This window comes from Molossus molossus, unplaced genomic scaffold, assembly GCF_014108415.1.
Source record: "Molossus molossus isolate mMolMol1 unplaced genomic scaffold, mMolMol1.p scaffold_m16_p_11, whole genome shotgun sequence".
NCBI lineage: Eukaryota > Metazoa > Chordata > Mammalia > Chiroptera > Molossidae > Molossus > Molossus molossus.
The window spans coordinates 77,258,446-77,278,262 of NW_023425346.1; the positions used below are offsets into that span (position 1 = coordinate 77,258,446).

Consider the following 19,817-nt stretch of genomic DNA (forward strand, 5'->3'; position numbering starts at 1 on the left):
AGTTCTCAATCCTGGCTGCTAATTATGATCACCCAGAGAGTTTAAGCCAACCCAATAATACAAAAATAATGGCTGGTTTTCACTCCCAAAACCTTGGGCACTGAGAATTTTTGAAAGCTCCTCAGAGTTCAGAACCACTGCTCAGTATGGATGGAAGGATATTCATAGTTAGTTCATTTCTGAAAATCGTTACCATATTATCTGTTTTGGTTATGAAATCCTATGCTTATATATTTGGGGGTTGTTTACTAAAGTATGGTTTTTAAAGTCCTCTCACCATCATTTTGTTTAACAATAGTCAACAAACCTTTATTGAACATCTGGATGATTTGTTCCATTTGAGTCTCACAGTGACCCAGGAGGTCAGTGAGAGAAGCATTAAGTCCACCACCCAGATTCTTAGGGAAAGGGCTCAGTCTGAGTCCTCAGATGCCAAAGCCAAGGTTTCCCCCAGTGCTCCAGCTTTCTGTTCAGTTTAGAGAAGGCATTGTTCTAACTCAGGGCTCTGTCTTTTATCTTTATGCATCTCAAGCATGCTTAGAATATTCACATCCAAGGGATGTGTGACAGTCTCCCTTGACATTGAAAATTAGGTGGTGTCAGCTCAGGAACTTCTGAGGACCACTAGCTAATCATCCTTCGTGGGGCTTAGGCGCTCCCAAACCTGGGCACTGTAAGACAGTAAGAAAACTAGAGACTTGATGTGACATTCCAGCGGAACCTGGATTTTAGCAATAGTGCCCACTGGAGCCAGCTGCGATTTACCTGCTGTCAAGTGAGTCTTCCCGTCATAAAATGCAAATTGTTGGAAAGTGTTTCCCTGAATATTGCACATGCTGACTTCCACTGTACCTCCACAATAGAAATGTATGTCTTATTATTTAAAATTATTCACATGCCTATTGCATTTTGTGAAATAAGCATGTTTTTGAAATAAAGTATTTCACCAAGTGGACTGGAAAAAAGAAAAGAATGTGAGGTTGCTTATACCAAATATAAAATTATTGTCTATATTGGTTGTGATTAAACCCGAATCATTTTTCACTGGAAAGAGGCCCAATGTTTTCTAAATCCCAGCACTAAGAGAAAAAACCCACTTCGAAACCACAAGGCCCTGTTGGTAATGAGGAAGTCAATGGCGGCCTCGGTTGTCCTTGGAGGCCACAGGTTGGTAGCCGTGGAGTTGCTGCCACCTGGTGGATATTCCAGGTAGCGCAGCCGGGGAGGCGGCCTCAGCCACGCCAAGGAGCATGTGCCCCACAGCCCAGTCAGTCACACTCAGATAATGCTTCAGCTGAGCTCACTTATTACCTTGGAAGACCAAGGGCCTGGGCGGTTTATTACGGGTTTGTCGTGTTTATTAATCCACAACAGTATTGTTTTTGATAGACAACCTACGATTAAGGCTAATAAAGGACCCTGGGAAGGTGGACTGAATAATTTTGTTGGTTTGAGAACAAAGAAGAAAGTCAGTAAATAGTACCTGGATCCTCCAGTAATTACTCCATCTTATAAATTACTGTTTTCTCTTATTCCAGCCCACAGTCTGTCATTCTAGAAAGTATGATGTATTAATTTTTAGCTAAGCAATACCCACGGGGAGTAATCAGAGTCAGCACTGCACAGGTATTTTCCAATGAAAAAGGTTACCGCTGGAATTATTTATAACCAACATCAAAACACTGAATATTAACAAAGTGATTTGCAGCTGCTTATTAGGGATCAGGAGATACATATGCAGCAAGTCATGTTGTTTTGGCTGACATTTGAAAGGTCATGCCTTATTCAAGAAAGAAGCTTCCCACTTCAAAATGCTATCAACGTTCCTTCCTGTCCATTTTCTTGTTCTTTTAAATGTTATTTTAAATTTAATTATTGTGAAATAGTTAGGTCATGCACAATGGTAGAAAAGTATGACATTGGTCATGCTTGACCCTATTACTCAGCTCTAAGAAACACAATATTATCATACAGGTGAAGCCCTCTGGGTATCCCATTGTGTTTCCTTCCTACCCATTACTTCATGGTTCCCACTCCCCTAAATTTGATGTTTATCATATTTATTAATTTATTGTTAATCCTCACTCTATTATATTTTTTCCATTGAATTTTTAGAGAGAGTGGAAGGAAGGGAGAGAGGGGAGGAAGAGAGAAACATCAATGTGAGAAAGACACATTGATTGGTTGCCTCCTGAACACGACCTGGGCTGGGGATTGAACCTGCAACCCAGGTATGTGCCCTTGATCAGGAATTGAACCGGTGACCCTTCGATGCGTGGGCTGATGTTCTAATCACCGAACCACACTGACAAGGGCCCCATTTATTTCTTAATATTTTTATCAGCAATTATGTATCCATAAACAACATAAAGTATCAGTTTTTGTGTTTATAAAACTTTATTTCAATGGTTTTTTGCAACTTGAATTTTTCATCCAATGTTACGATTGTGAGATTCATCCACTGTATTAGTTTCCTAGGGCTGCCATAACAAATTACCACCCACTTGGTGGCTTAAACAACAGAAATGCATTCTCTCATGGTTCTGAGGTCTAGACAACTCGCCTATTCATAGGTTGAGGGTTGATGATAGCTGTGAGCCAGGACCTCAGCTGGGGACCTCATCCTTGTGGCTGCTGGATCCTCTCAGATTAGTGGCTGGATCCCAAAGGCAAATACCCCCAGAGAGAAGGAAATAAGGCAAAAGCTGTCTCCCCTTTTGTGATCTTGTCTGAGAAGTCACACATCATCACCTCTGCCATGTTCTGTTAGAAGCAAGTACCCAAGGCCAGTCACTATTCCAGGGAAGGGAAATTAGGTTTTGCTTTTTTGTTGGGGAGACTGTCAGAGAATTTGTGGGCATGTTTGAAGCTCATCACAATTCACTCACTGGACTTACATTATTTACATTTTCCCCTACATGCAAAATATCCTCACTCTTCCATCCCTAGGCTCCCTAAATAGTGTACTCATTGTAGCATCACACTCAGGCTTGAGGTTCACGAGCTGGACACATACATCAGGTTCGGGACGGGCGGAGGCTTCTTGGGTACTGCTCCTCTCAATCTGAAGCCCTGTGAATCAAGACACAGGCCATCTGTCCACCACACCCAATAGACAGCGATGGGATAAGCACAGTACAACTGCTATGAACAGGTGTTCAAAACGGAGGGAACCAGGGGCACGCAGCAGTCACTGGTACGTAGCAGTTCTGAAATCCAGCTGAGTGTGTGTTGCCAGTTCCTTGAGCTCGTCTTCCTTCTCCACTAAAAATAGCCCATCTTTGCAGCTGAGTAGTTTCCTCAAACTGCTTCCCGACCTTGGAAATCTGGGGGTCCAAGCTCCCGAACGTCCCTTTCAGTCCCAGCTGATTATCATTTTTTTTAAAACATTGTAGGCTTCTTATGAATCAATTTATAACCAACTGCATTCGGTAAAAGGCCACGCCCATACACCTCCTTTAGTCCTTTTCCACCTCACTCTCTCCAAAGCTGCTGTCTGGTAACACCTTCATGATCTGTGAGCCTTCTGTCTGCTTGCAAAGGTCTGTGAAGCAACACCTTAAAACATGCTGCAGCCTTACCAGTTTTGCGGTCACATCCCGGGCTTCACCTGTGGACTGGGTTTTCCTGACTCTGGATTGGATCTTTACCTGGAAGCCATTTCATTTCCCCTATGGAGAGATGAGGAGGGAGAAACTTATTTTCAAACCCAGAAATTTCTGGCTCCTATATATTTGGGATGACATTGGTTAAAAAAAAATCATATAGGTTTCAGGTGTACAGTTCTATGATACATTGTCTGTCTGTTGTACTGTGTACTCACCACCCCAAGTCAGGGCTCCTTCCTTCGCCATTTGTGCCCCGTTTGCTCTCTTCTGCACCCCCCCCTTCCCTCTGGGCATCACCATACTGTTGTCTGGGTCTATGAGTTTTTGTGGGGGTCTTTTGTTTGCTTTTTGCTTAATCACTTCATTTTTTTCACCCAGACCCCCACCCCCTCCCCTCTGACAACTGTCAGTCTGTTCTCTGCATCAGTGAGTCTGTTTCCATTTTGTTTGTTAGTTTATTTTGTTCATTAGATTCCACATATCAGTGAAATCATATGGTACTTGTCTTTCTTTGGCTTATTTCACTTAACATAATACTCTTCAACAGTTTTTTTCTTTTTGTTAAATCCTCACCTGAGGATATTTTCTCAAATATCTTCAGATAGAGTGGCGCGGGGGGGGGGGGGGGGGCATCAATGTAAGAGGGACACATTGCCTGGTTGCCTCCTGCACGACCCCGACCACGGTCAGGGATGAACTGCAACCGAGGTGCGTGCCCTTGGCCGGAATCAAACCTGAGACGCTTTTGTCCGTGGGCTGATGCTCTAACCGCTGAGCCAAACTGGCCAGGGCGACAGTTCTTTCTTATCTCTTGTATTTTACTACAATCAGTGAGAAAAACCAGGCAGCCCCTTCAATACTCTTCCGAAAATCTCCTTCGATAGGCCATCCAGTTAATTTGGTACATTTCCAATTTTCCATGGTATCATAGATGACAGTGTTGCTGAACTTTCTACTCCTGTATGACAGCTCCCAGCAACATTTTCTCACCTTCCTGTCAGCCCCAACCAACAAGTTCTTCAAGAAGCACAAGGTGTTCGTGGACAGTTTTTATACCTGCCGCCCAGACCTGAAGCCATCGTCACATGTTTCCGTTTCAGTACCAACATCCGTCCCAGTCATCTGTTGCTACCTAACAAACCATTCAAAACTGGGAGAAGGGGAAGAGATCAGCCAAAAAACACATATGCAACACACAGACACAGACGACAGTGTGGTGCTGGCCAGAGGGAGGGGGCGTGGGGAGGTGGGAGAGGGCAAAGGGCGTGGGAAATGGGGATGGAAAGAGACTTGGCTTGGGGCGATGGGTGCGCGATGCAGGGTGCAGATGATGTTTTGTTGAGTGTACACTCGAAACGTGTATGGTTGTATGAACCAGTGTCACCCCAATAAATTCAATTTCAGATAATGGTCAGTTTTCCTTACTGAATACCTCATATTCCTCCTTCTTTGACGGCGTTTATTCACGTCCGTGTGTGTTTGCATTTGAATATGAGTGCATATCCTTACATGAGCATGTCCCAATTATTTTGCTTTTCTTTTTTGTTTGTTTGGTTTTTTTTTGTTTTTATCCTCACCCGAGGACATTTTTCCATTTTTTTTGTTGTTGTTCAGGTAGAGCGGGAGGGAGAGAGAGAAACAGAGAGAGAGAGAGAAACATCGATGTGAAAGGAACACATCGAGTGGCTGCCACCCGCACAACCGACCAGGGCCGGGGACAAACTGCAGCCGAGGTATGTGCCCTTAGAGGGAACCGAACCCGGGTCTCTCAGGACCGCAGGCCAACGCTCTAACCGCTGAGCCAAACCGGCCAGGGCTACTTTGCTTTTCAATCGATTTTTTTTACCATAGCCCTTTGACTTTTCTCAGTAAGTGAGTTGTAGTGCAAAGAGAAGAAAAAAAAAAAATCAAATTATGATATCTAAAAATCAAAACAAAATGCTGTGCCAAGCAATGTTTCTAAATACCTTCTGAGAAGTATAAAAATAACTTTTCCTGACACTGTGTTCTGTATGGTCATGGTTATTCTGTGTCGTTTTTCTGAAACAAAACACCAGTCCCTACTGATTTTGGCTCATGCTCCCCATGTTTGTCAAAACCTATGATCTCAACCATTCTGTATAGTATTAAATCTCCCAGGACAAATTTACATAACTTAATCTCTTCACCTTTTGCAGTAATAGCAAACACATAGACATTGTTCTGTTCAGATTGTTGTTGCCTGAAAAGAGTGAACTGTACGTGGAGAAGAACGAGGCATTTAGCCTACCACGCTCGGGACTGACCTACTAGATCTCTCCGCTCCTCACTGCCTCGGCTCAAGGTCTCCTTGTCCCTTCCTCTGAGCTGTTCGGAGTTAAGCGGAATCATTTTGGTCTATCCGTAACTCTTTACTCAGTTTCTCCCTTACCCCAGTCTTGTCTTTTTTGTCACCTTTACGAAGCCCACTAATTTTCTCGTTTCTGGAGCCCTCAATACCTAGATTAGAAAAAAAGTTTACTCCACTCTTCAGCTTTGAGAATTCTGAATAATTCTGTGCTGAAGGATGGAAATGGTGGTAAAAATTAAAATGGGTGGAAGGCTATAAAATAACAGAGACTCAGAATTCCAGCACGTGCCCAGGGCAGTGCCTGCGAACATGCCCATGCATACTGGAGAGCCTCAATACATAATTGTGAGTGAAGGAAAGTGGCCCGGGTTGGACAGAGACCGCGTGACCTGTCTAAGGTGACACTCCCGGACCAAGACAGAGTTCTTACAAGAATCTCGATCTTCCTGTTTCACCCAGTCCTTGTGATTCTGCCCTGCCCAGCTTCCAGTGCTTGGCGTCACCTCTGGGAGGCTGACTGTTTATGCCTCTGGGGAGCTGAGGATCAGCAATGCTGCAGAGCAGGTGTTTCCTGGGGCCAGTCTGCTGTCTAACCCAGTTGAGCTCTTGGCAAATGCTTTGATTCCTCTTTCCTGGTGTTGAGAAAGCATTTATTTTGGTTTTTAAAATATTTTCTTTGATTTAAAAAAAAAAATTAGACTAAACAAAGATTTGGATTATAACAACCAGGCAGATGGATTTCTGATAATACATATTTAAGTACTTGTAATGTTTGTCTCAGTACAAAAGTAATACATGTTAATTATAGGAAATACAGATAAAACAAAAAGAGGAAAATTTAAAATGCCCATTATCCTACTCGGCCCCAAAGAGAACCATTATTAACTAATTAACTACTTGGCATTATATATATATATATATACACACACACACACACACACACATACAGTATTCACATTCACATTTACCAATAGTTTTGTATACTGTTTAGTCTACTTAATATTTTATGAACATCTTTCCATATTGTTAAATACTCACCTACAACATAATTTTTTATGACATAATTATTTTATAGTATGACATTGTATTTGTTTATTCTTGTTCTATTGGACACTGTTTCCAAATACAAGAAGTTGCTAGAGATGCCTCGCCATACCGACAGTCACTGCAGTAGTGACTCCCAGTCCCCACTTGCACCCCCACTCCCAAGCCAGGTCTCTCGAAATAAGGGGGAGAGAGTGGCCATGTGCACGGGGTGGCCTCTGGGGGCAAGGAGCCACCAATACTCCAGAGGAAAATGGAACTCAACCACCCTCCTTGAAGGAGAAACAAAGATGTTCACAACCTGAAGATCTCACGGGTTTCCTTCTTGAACTCAATCACGAATTTGTACTTACGAAGGTCAGAAAAGCCAGGAAATGAACAGGTCCAGGGAGAGGTGAGGAGAACAACTTTATAAATTAATACAATTTAGAAAGGAGAAAATAGAATTTTTAAAAAGTCTTTAATGAAGTAAAGAAACATATCCAGTTTTGCATGCTGATTTAAACTTTGTTTTTAGGGAGGACGTGTGAGTGTGTGTGTGTGTGAGAGAGAGAGAGAGAGAGAGAGAGAGAGAGAGAGAGAGAGAAAGAGAGAGAAAGAGAGAGAATGGGAGTGGAAGGCTAGGTAAGGAAGAGAGGACTTTCTATCCTGTGGGGCCTGAATCATAATCACCATTCCATACTCTTGCACATGCTTGAGTTATATTTGCACTTTTGCTGTCTCGGGTGAATAAGGTCACACTTAAAAGTTGTCATCCCTCCCTTTGTCTCAGCCCTCTGTTACTTTCCTTCCTCCGTTTGAGTGTTCCAGGTGAGGTCACTGGGCCCAGAGCCTTCCAGGGTCTGTTCAAAGACCCCTTAGCTAGAGATATGAGCGGAACATGAGCTCTGATAGAAGAGGAAGTGGGCTGAGCTGGGAAGGGCAAGGATGCTCCCAACTCTCTCTGCCTCCACCCCAGCTGGGTGAGGGGAGGAAGGAGGAGGGCTCAGTGGCCCTGGACACTACCTGCCTGTGTGTGTGCCCGGACTGAGCCGGGGGCTGGCCCTCTGGAGTTCATCCAATCCCACCTCAGAGTCCCTCCAGCCCCCAAACCACAGACTCAATAAAATTGCTTCAGAATCCTAACTTTAAAGGAATCTCAGACATCATCCAGTGCAACATTCATCTGAGCTTTATATTTTTCCTTTTCACCTTTGTTCTACAAGAAGGATATTGGTGACAAGTCTCAGTTTGGCCTCAATGTGATAGACTCATATAAATAAATGTAACTACTTATAAAACATTTATTTGGACTGACTTCAGGCCAAGTTTCTACACTGATATTGACCAAAAGGAGGAATTGCTTATGCAAGATTCTGACCCTGAAATTTAAGACCAGATATTCTTCCAGTTGAAACAGGAAAACCCATATGACTCCACTCAGTCTAGTGACTATTGAATCAATCAATCAAAGACTTCCAAATGCGCTTGAAAGTCCATCAGAAAGCCTTTTGCCCACTCCCCAATCAAATACTGTCATAAGACTTCCTCCATTTACTCTATGAACTTCACTCTCCTTTCAAAACATCTTCAAGTCCCTGCCAGAAGGAAAGTCAGGGTAGCTGACTCCCTTACTATAGTAAGATCTGAATGCACAGGCTTTAAGTAAGTTTAGAGGTGTTCTTTACCTTTTTGACACAACATAAATACTCTTATCCAGATTTGTAATTTGCACACTGGGCCACCTTCAACATAAACAGAGGTTGCCAGATCGTGGGATCCAATACACCTCACTTCCAGCAACTTCTCCACCCAAATGTGTCCGGCCTTAAAAACGGGTGGTCTTGTGGGCTATATCGCTGGGGTGAGTGAGGGGAGCCCTTTTCAGCCTGTGCTCTCTTCTCCTTTGTTTCTAGCTTCCCGAAGCCTAACATTCTACCATTTAAGATTCATCCTCTGGGCTCCAAAACTGTTCTTCATGCAACTGATTGTCAGGGAAGGAGGTCCACAGAGAGAAGTCATCTTAGGTCTTGTCTAAGAGAACTACCCTAGAAAGGTGAAAGACCCTCTTTAAGGAGAAATGCCAGATTTCTGGGTGCTGCTTAAGCTCAGTGGACTGGAAGTGCACTTTTTTTTATTTTATTTTTTTATCCTCACCCGAGGACATTTTTCCATTTTTTTTTTTGTTCAGGTAGAGTGGGGGGGGGGCAGAGAGAGAGAGAGAGAAACATTGACGTGAAAGGGACACATCGAGTGGCTGCCACCTGCATAACCATCCAGGGCCGGGGACAAACTGCAACCAAGGTACGCGCCCTTAGCGGGAACCGAACCCGGGTCTCTCATGACCGCAGGCCGATGCTCTAACCGCTGAGCCAAACCGGCCAGGGCTGGAAGTGCACTTTTTGAGCAGCAACCTCTGGAGCGCCAGGCCTAGCTCAGTGCACCAGCGACCGCTCCCATGCTCCTGTCCTTCGGCTACTAGCCAGCCTGTCTCTCCACCATTTATTTACAGTTTCTGAGCAGAGGCAGATACGCATCCACTGTGTTCCCCAAATACGAAGAGCACATATCAAGCTGTCCAACTGGTCCCAAGAAACTTCCTTTAGATTGAGGTGCCCTCCCCAGACCCCATCTTGCCATGCACATTAATGCAAATGGCTCTCTATGAGAGAAAAATAGTAGAGTTAGGCTACTGAGAAACTAGGGAGGGAAGAGACTAAGGAAAAATGCCAGCGAGCCAAAAAGGGACATTTAATTCAGCCTAGGGCCAAATGCCACAATCCCTAGTCCAGCCACACAGCCGCAGCCCTCACTCACTCTGCTGCCCATGCCAGCTCCTCTCTCGCTATTCCAGTCCACTTACCTTGTTGACTAACCTTTCATAAACACTCAACACATATCTATCTGACCAACAGAGGTTGGTCCTAAGCTTAGCAGTTAATTTGCTACAGCAATATAGTATTATACTATATTAGTATAATATAATATAACAAATATAATAAATGTAATATAGAATTATATACTATGCAATAGTACTTTAGGTACAATGTGTACTTTATGAATTAATAAGTACAATGGGTACTTTATGAACCAATAAATACTATGCGTACTTTATGAACCAATAAGTACTATGCGTACTTTATGAACCAATAAGTACTATGTGTACTTTAGGAACGAAGAAGCAATGCTAGCTTTACAAAATCTTTTCTTTCTTTTCCCCCCTCTACTTTCACCATCTTTTTTTCCTGAAAGAGCACATGATTTCTGTACTGAATAGAAAAATTAACTTATCCCGAAGACATTATCTGGGACAAGATCTATATGCTTTTCTCAAATGGATTTTAGATGCTATTATGCAATTAATTTATTCTTAGAAGATACATACTGCAGTATCTGTGGGTGAAGTCTATACCTGCAACTTACCTTAAAAATTGGGGGAGGGGTTTGGGAGAGAAAGCAAATGTGAAAAATGTAAAGTGTGAATAATTATCGAATTGTTAGAGGGTATATGTGTTTATTATAGTATTTTTCAATTATTCTACAGTTCAAAGTAAAAAGATAAAATGTTGGGACAATGCAAATGGATTGCTCACTTGCAACAAAGCACTGAATTGGTCATCAGCAGATTCCTTTCCAAGTCCTGCCTTCGCGTGATGCTCACCGCCCCCTGTACTTGCCTTTTTATGTATGGGTTTTGCCTGTGTTTCCATCTCCAAGTGTCAAGCTGCCAGAATATGATCTCATACTTAGAATTTTTCTCTTTTCCAGTGACATAAACCTAGACACTCAGACATTTTTAAGTGATGATCACAATATTCCCTTATAATTCTTACCTTATAATGAAGGTTAGACTCTTACCTTTAATTGCAAAGTGTTTAAAGCCAGTATGTTTTGTACAGCATTTAATTAGGTGAGCAGTGAATCTACATGGATAATAAGCAAGGTCTGTACTTGGCGAGAAGTTGTAAGGGCAGCTTGAGAAAGGCAGTCCTTGGATCAGCTCTTCCAAAGCAAAGCAGTCACTCTGCAGCTGTTCCAGTAACACACACACACACACACCAAAAATAGCCACCCAAAAAACATGTCAAAATAAGTTAGTAAAGCATCATATTCTGTATCTTGAAGATGCACATTACATTTTAGCATTTAAAAGTTAGCATTGCCAAGTTCTGGCTCCTGGCAATGGACAAATAGCTTCTACTGGACAAACCTTTCCACAGTTAACCACCTATAATTCTGGAAAAAATATTTTTAAACAACGACCTGAAGACTCTGGAGTAGAAATTAGAGTAGAACTGTCATTTGAAAGAAGGGAACGGCACTGGATTACGTTTCCATTTATTAACTTTTTTTTTTTTTTCGCTGAGGGAAGACCCTGACTTCTCTAAAACCACTTGATTGTAACAAATTCCTTGAAAAATACAATTTACCAGGAAGAAACAGATAATTCGAATAGCTCTATATCTTTTGAAGAACTTAGGTTCCTTATCAAAAACTTCCTGGCAAAGGAAACTCCGGGTCCAGATGATCTGCTGGCGAAGTCCATGGAGCACTTGAAAGAAGAAACAGTAGCAGTGTTAAATTCTTTCAGAAAATAGAGGGGACACTTCCCAACAACCTCCTGTGCAGCTAGCTTTTCCCTGATAGTAAAACCTGACAAAACTATGAGAAAAGGAAACGTTCAGACCAATATCTCTTGCGGGCATAGAAACAGAAACCCTTAACAAAATTAGCGGGTCTAATCCAGCAATATATAAAAGGATAATGCATCATCACCCAGGGCAGTACATCCCAGGGGTGCAAAGTTGGTTCAATATTCACAAGTGAATCAATAATTTTATCAGTGGATGCAGAAAAATCATTTGACACAACTTAACAATTTCATTCATGAATTAGGAAGAAACTCAGCAAATTCAACTTCCTCAACCTGAGGAAGACCATATGTGATATATTTAATGATAACATAGTAAATGCGTTTTCTCTATAACAGTGAAAGAACTAAAAATGTGCACCCACACTAATTTACTGGTTTGCAACACTGTGAAATGTATCGAAAATTTAAGGTGCCCTGGCCGGTTTGGCTCAGTGGTTAGAACGTCGGCCTGTGGTCCAGAGAGACCCTGGTTCGGTTCCTGCTAAGGGCACGTACCTCGGTTGCAGTTTGTCCCTGGCCTGGCTGGGTTGTGCGGGTGGCAGCCACTCATTGTGTCCCTTTCATGTCAATGTTTCTCTCTCTCTCTCTCTCTCTCTCTCTCTCTCTCTCCCTCCCTCCCTCCCTCCCACTCTATCTGAACAAAAAAATAGGAAAATGTCCTCAGGTGAGGATAAAAAAAAAAAAAATTAAGGAGTATTTGATGAATTAAGGAATGGATAGATAGAAATGTGATAAAGCAAATATAACAAATTGTTAATTATTGACTCTAGGTGGTAGGTGCATGCATGTTCACTCCGTAATTCTTTCAACTTTTCTGTATGTTTGAAAATGTTCATAAGACCACACTGACGGGGCCCAAGTCCTTCTGATCGAGCCCCACCCCCGCCCCAAAAAAAAGATGACACTGGGGAAATGATATGCAAAGCCCTACATTAAAGAGAACTGTTTAATGTTAACTCTGTGTTTTCCAAACTTCTTTTTCAACAAACCAAAAAACAAAACATGCCCTGGCTGGTTTGGCTCAGTGGTTAGAGTGTCCGCCCATGGACCAAAGAGTCCTGGGTTCTATTCTAGCCGAGGGCACGTACCTTGGTTGCTGTTAGTCCCTGGCCCCAGTTGGGGTTGTGCGGGTGACAACCAATCGATGTGTCTCTCTTGCATAGATGTTTCTCTCTCTCTTCCTCCCTCTCTCCCTCCTGCTCTATCTGAAGATAAATGGAAAAATATCCTCAGGGGGTGATTTAAAACAAAAACAAAAACAATAACAACAACCCTAAGGAAAATGTAATAAACCCTGCAGAAATACTCTGGAAAACATTTCCTATTTAAGTTTTTGAAAAAGAAAGGTGTATTACATTCATTGCTGCATAACAAACCACTTCAAAACACACTGGCTTAAAAGAATGACCATGGCATTTCTCATTGTCTCTCTTCAGGTGGTCTTGCCTAGACTTCTGCCACTGCATAATGGCTAGACCCTGAGGGGAGAGGTCTCTTGAGGTGTGGGAAGATTCTCTGAATGTCACTTCTACATTCCACTGGTTCAAGGAAACCGAAAGGCCAGCCCAGAGTCAAGGAATGAGGAAGGAGACTTACTCTGCTCGTGTGAGGAGCAGCAGGGGCGTACAGGGAGAAGGGGTACCGATGACCCCTTGGAGATTATTTATCACAGAAGAGATTTGGTAGCAAAATTTCCATTTAAAGCGCAGATTGTATGCCTTTTTAAAGATGTTTAAAATTTACGAATGAATAGATGGTTGTTTATCTTACAAAAGCAAGCTTTGGGTTTTGGATTACAGAGCTCTTTGCTAAATAGCAAACCTTAAAGTGCACTGAAGTGTTGACTTGAGGTGGAAAGTATCCTGAATTTAAGAGTCAGAAGATCTAGGTGTGTACTTTGACTGCTATTTACCAGCTGGGGGACTTGGGCAAACACTTAACCTCTCTGAACCTGAATTTCCTTGTTTGTAAAGTAGCATTAATGGTATTTACCTTACTGGATTTTATTTAGAGCCAAAAATGAGACAGAGATCTTCCGTGAGTCCCAGAAGAGTAGTTTCAAGGGAAGGATTTCATGAGTCTTCACTCTAGTACCTGCCATGAATTTCAGTGGGCTGCCCTCCCCAAGACTGCTGCACTGTCCATGTTTCCTATCAACTACCAGTTCTTCCTCTCTACCATCGATATTTTCCCTTTGCCACACAGATCCTGATTTTTCATCATTTCAGCCTGCCAGTGTTGTAATGTGTCAGCGAGATAACCAGAGGCGCACAGCCGAATTGCAAAGGCACACTTCATTACACCGGTGGGCTGGCGGGTACAGCTTCCCCAGATCCTCAGCTCCAGACTCTTCTTGCTCATCTGATTTTAAAGACAGAAGCCCCATCCTCCCTTTGCCCCCCTCCCCCCCAGAGGACCAGTACAATAGTGGGTGTGACAGGGATTACAGAAATCAAAATTAGCATTATTTTATTTTATTTTTTTTTATCCTCACCCGAGGACATTTTTTTCCATTTTTTGTACAGACAGAGTGGGAGGGAGAGAGAGAGAGAGAAACATCGACGTGAAAGGGACACATCGAGTGGCCGCCACCCACACGACCCAACCAGGGCCGGGGACAAACTGCAACCGAGGTACGTGCCCTTAGCGGAACCGAACCCGGGTCTCTCTGGACCGCAGGCCGACGCTCTAACCGCTGAGCCAAACCGGCCAGGGCAAAATTAGCATTATTCACCAGGCTCACAAGTACCTGCAAATACCGATACCAGGAAGATACCAGGAAACTGCAAATGCCACCCAACACGTGGGGCAACTATAATCTTAGGCAAAATTCCTGTACTTCTAGGGGTAATTAACCTATTATTGGAAAAATATTGAGGAAGGTTTATTGATGATAAAAATGGAGTCATTTAGTTGCCTTAGCCAAGGGGCCTACACGAGAATGGAATCTAGTCCCTTAGCCTCGGGGCCCAGGTCATTCTCCACTGGTTTTTCTGACAAGTCAAATTCTTGACTTGACTTAGTTTTTTACGAGGCCATTTATTAAACATGGCCCAAAAGCTAGGAGTAAACATAATATATAGAGAGGGCTGCTGATGGCGGATAATAGAGTTGTAAACCATTTTTCAGATTGTCACCTTTTTCTTTCTTGTTTCTCAATATTTTTCCTAACTAATGATAAGCTTTCTTGAATAATCCCTGAATTATTTGCATAAAAACAGCATTTTTCTCCCAGTGCAACACATAATCCTCCTTCCTTAAGAAATAGGTCTAGCCCTGGCCGGTTTTGCTCAGCGGTTAGAGCGTCTGCCTGCGGTCAGAGAGACCCGGGTTCGGTTCCCGCTAAGGGCATGTACCTCGGTTGCAGTTTTTCCCCGGCCCTGGTCGGTCGTGTGGTGGCAGCCACTCGATGTGTCCCTTTCACGTTGATGTTTCTCTCTCTCTCTCTCTGTTCCTCTCTCTCCCTCCCACTCTGCCTGAACAAAAAAATGAGAAAATGTCCTTGGGTGAGGATAAAAAAAAATAATAATAAAATAAAAAAGAAATAGGTCTAATCCTCTCCTGTTCTGTAGGACCATTTCTAAGTTCCCAGTTCCACTGGGGCCCAGGTCTATAAGGATTTCCCTGAACAGTCATAACCAGAAAAATCAGAGTCCTGATAAGTGTAAGAGTCTTATCTGGAGGGGCCTGAACCGTCCATTTTGCTTTTTGCCCCTCAGCCGGGAATGGTGCTGCCAGATCGGATGCCGTTGACCTTGACAGCCGTCGGTGCAGGCAGGATGACAGTGTATGGTCCCTTGCAGGCTGGAGTTAGGCCCTGAGTGGTGAACTTCTTTACCCATATCGAGTCCCCGGGCTGGAAAGGGTGCACAGGGTCCGAGGTGGGCACAGGCAGGGCATCGCAGACGTGTTTATAGACAGCTGTCTGGGCAGACTGCAGGGCCTGGAAGAATTGTAGGAGGGCAAGGGGGAGCAGAGTGGTCCAGTTTTCACTGGTTTCTAAAGTAAATTTGGTTAAGTTTTCCTTTAAGGTCCTGTTCATGCACCCTATCTGCCCGAAACTCTGTGGGCGGTAAGAACAATTGAGCTTCCAATTTATATCTAACCTTTTAGAGATATCCTATGACCTCTTTGCTATAAAGGGGGGGCACTGTCTGATTCAAGGGTCAGGAGTAGCCTAAACCTGTTACTCCCTTTACTACATCCCAGACTGTTATTCCATTACCATGGGCAAGCTCTTCCTCTCTGTGTCCTGTCTTCCTAATAATATGTATGTTTCTTTCTTTTATCCTTTCTTACATTTTTATTTCCTCTGCGTAATCCTTCTCTTTTTATTTCTTCCCTCTACACAATCCTTCTTTAACTTGCATAGACCCTCTGCGACTTTCCTAGTTTCTCCCCCGACATAAACCTGAGAGCTTGCTCAACCTATCTGCAGTCTGCACATTCCCCAGTTTTTCTTCTCCTCCTCCCTACTCAGACCCACACATACCCTGCTTCCCTCTGCCTCTCCCTTTCCCTGTGACCACACTGGACATTACCTGCCTCTCAGGAGTTCAGTAAGCTTGGTGTAACCTAAATGGGTGGTCTGGTGTAGCTGCTTGACTAAAGTCTGACCTAGAGCCTCTGGGACCAACAACCTCCCATCAGGCAGTGTCCACCATGGCTTGTTTCTGCTCAGCTAAGTCATTTTCTGACCTAGTGTATCTGGAGAAGCCCCACTGGTTTTAGGGCTTCTTCTCAAGCTTCCTGGTGCAGCAGATTTTCCTGTGCCTCTATGAAGTTCCCTCTTTGATGTCCTTCCCAGCCGAGGTTAATAACCCGTATTCCCTGTAGATGGCGCTATGCATGTGTGCTGTAGCAAAGGCATATTAGCTGTCAGGGTAGATGATTACCCACTTTCCCTTGCCCCATTGGGAAGCCTGGATTAGGGCTATGAGTTCAGCCCATTGGGTTGAAGTTCCCCTAATCAAGGACTTTGACAAGACGACACAGTCCAGAGTTACTACTGCTGCCCCAGTTTACCCGATTTCTTCCTGGACATAGCTGCTCCCATTCTTTTCTTGGGAGCTCCTTCCAGGCCCTTAAAGCACAAAATTAATCGCAGCTGCAGCGGAAGACGGTGGGGGAGTCTCTAAGGACTCAGCCTTTCTCGGCTTTCCTGGGGTCTTTCACTACACCTGGCTTCCCCACCTCGTTAGCCTCCTGCACAGGATCAAGGCAGTCTCTAATTAGGGCCCAAAGAGTAGATGTTTGGGCCAGAAACTTGTTCGGGCCTTTAGCTGTATCTCTGCCTCTCAGGCACTGCCCTACCTTTGCCCAGTTTCTCTTGGGGCCCAGCTATGTGCCCTAATCAGAACCTTCCTCAGATCCTTCGCTAAGAATGTTTACTGTGCAACCCAGTGAGGTCTCTTGGGCACTAGGGCCGCTGTCCACGATTAGACTAACTGTAATAAAGTTGAGGGAGACACAGTAGGGAGGCAGATGAGGACAAAAACAAGGGAAGACACACAAGACAGAAACTTTTGCTTCATCCGCCTGGCTGCTCCGGTTCAGACCCTTTCCGAGGAGACCACCATGGCACGTTTGAAATACTCAGGGTCTGGTACTCAGAGAGAAATCGGACAGCATATTTAATAAAGACACTTAAAATCTTTTTTCCACAGGAAAGAAACTTTTAGAACAATGCCTACAGCTACTAGCCTAAATAAATTCATAACAGACAAATAGATTCCAAAATAAATTTATTACTATATAAAAACAAGTCAAGACAAAGAGATGCTACATTTTTCTACAAAATTTAAAAATATTCAGGTTATGTAATATTTTCCCATAAATGTACTGAGATAAAAAGACAAATTCAAATACAGAAATCTTTTCCAGGTACTATATAGGAATAAAGAATAATAGTTTTCTTTCTTCTAGACTTCCCTCTGTGTAGCTCTGAGACATAGCAGTTACAGTTTTCAGTTGTAAACCTGAAAAAGGACATGCCCAGATAGAAATTCTATCATACTGCAACAAAACTAGCATAAAGCTCTACTTCTTCGTTGAGCCTTCAGATTTGGCAGCTGTGGTCAATCAGTATTGCACTGGAATTTCCAACTTTAATTAGGCCGGGAAAAGAGCCTAATTAAAAACAAGGCATCCTCTTCATTTTGTCCTTTAGAAAACAGAAATCACCTGTCAGTATCCCTTCAAAAGTGCAATCGCTGCCTTTAGCATTTAATCGTAAGGTCTGAGATGCTGTTTCTCACCATCACAGCTTACACGAAACCACACAAGGGAAGGAAAGAAAGTACTTTGGAGGGTGGATTCAGTTTGACACAGGGAGCATAGGAAGCTGTACACTTTTGATAACGTTAAAACCAAAACATATACTCATTTGAGTTTCTCAATAAACCCTTTGAGAGAAAAGGCTTTATTGTTGATTTACATGAGTGTTAAATAAAACTCCCCCCCCCTGAAACTAGATTATGGGGTAAACCAAGCCAGATTATCTCTGCAGATGATATAAGCTATAATTATTTGTAGAGATTTCAGTCACGCTTTTGGAATTGATACCTAAGGCTTTCTTCTCCCCTATTCTTTCTGTGGGCTTTTTAATGAGATATTTTGCTGGGGAGATGCTTTAGGTAGGAAATGTTAGCTTTTGAAAGATAAAGGTACAATTATCATTAGAATAGAAAGCCCATTAAAAGAAGTCTCAAACAGAAAGTTTTCCTAGGTATATTTTACTATGCACTGTTTTTATAAAGGCTGAGAAAGAAAAGAAGAAGACCCTATAATATCTGTAAGATTACCCTCACATTAGCCCACAAGAAAGATGAAATAAAGGGCTGAGATGAGGGGTGCTCAAATACTTTGCAATGGAGCAGAATGTTCTAGCCCCAAACCCATTATTAACTTTTCACTAATAACCTCTTACTTGGCCTATATAAAATGGAATGGCAGTTTCAATTTTTGAGGCTGTTACAGATCTCTCCCGCCCAACTCCTGGAATTCTGTGTCCCTCCATGCAATGAAACATCCATTTAGTGTGTGTGTGTGTGTGTGTGAGTGACCATGGAGGTACTCCCAATTAGCACCACAATTGTACCGTGCTCTACTCATATTAAATTGAATTGTGCCACCCTGGCCAGTTTGGCTCAGCGGTTAGAGCGTCAGCTCGCGGACCAAAGAATCGCGGGTTCGATTCCGGCCAAGGTCATGTACCTCAGTTGTGGTTCATCCCCGGCCTTGGTCGGGGGTGTGCGGGAGGCAACCAATCAATGTGTCCCTCTCACATCAAAGTATCTCTCTCTCTCCCCCGCTCCCACTCTATCTGAAGATATTTGAGAAAATATCCTCGGGTGAGGATTAAAAATAATAATAATAATAACTGAATTGTTCTTACTACATGCCAGGCACTGAGCTAGGCACTGACAATCCTCCTGACACTATTGCCAATTTTGGAAATAAAATTACATAAGAAAACAGTGTTTTGGAGAGGGAATTTTGAATGGCTATCCGTGAAGCTTAAAGCATGTGATGAAGTATGTTTAATATTCAATCTATAGAAGTAATTATCAGTTATCCTAAAAGGAAATTCACTAAGCACCAAAAAATTCAGTGTAGTTGGTGTAAAACTGTAAGGTTTTTATCTACATTAAAATGCTCCAGTTTAACATTGACCCCGAAATGAAACCCAAGATTGACCCCAAAATGAAAAAAAAAAAAAAACATTTCAGCCTAGGCCCTACTCCAGGTTTTAATGCGAGCCAGCTCAGAGAGGTCTCCATGCACGAAAGCTGTCAGCTCTGAGTCTCAATTCACTACTGAGAACACAGAGCTCAAGATATCCCCTGAAATCCCACCCAAACCTGGCAGGACCAGAGCCATTGCCCCGAGAAGGGCAGACCACGAGGTGTCTCTCCTATCTTCAAACCCGAGACTGGTCAATAGCTAAGACCATAAAGAACAAAAATCTTAATCGATTATCTTGAAAACTACAAATGTTCTTGCCCAAAACTTTCTTAGTCATCAAGACACAATTTTAAGAACGAGGCATCAAGGTAGGCCACGGCTTGCTGGCCGTGGAAAGGGACCCATGATCTCTTTCCAGGCAGGGCTGGGCCCTTTTTTTTTTTTGGTTAGCTGAGGAATCTGCCTTGGAAGACAAAAGCCAGAAGGTAAACATTAACTACTCCACTGCACTCCAGCA

At 43.1% G+C, this 19,817-nt stretch overlaps 1 protein-coding gene across 1 annotated transcript in view; it reads right to left on the bottom strand.

Moving 5' to 3' along the window:
• Window positions 1-17,384: 17,384 nt before the first annotated feature.
• LOC118625484 (cytochrome b reductase 1) overlaps window positions 17,385-19,817 on the bottom strand; it is a 31,136-nt gene continuing 28,703 nt past the window's right edge. Inside the window, exon 5 of the mRNA XM_036254531.1 lies at window positions 17,385-17,777. Within this exon, the coding sequence (XP_036110424.1) occupies window positions 17,768-17,777 (10 nt within the window). The 3' untranslated portion in view covers window positions 17,385-17,767. The remainder of the gene's footprint in view (window positions 17,778-19,817) is intronic.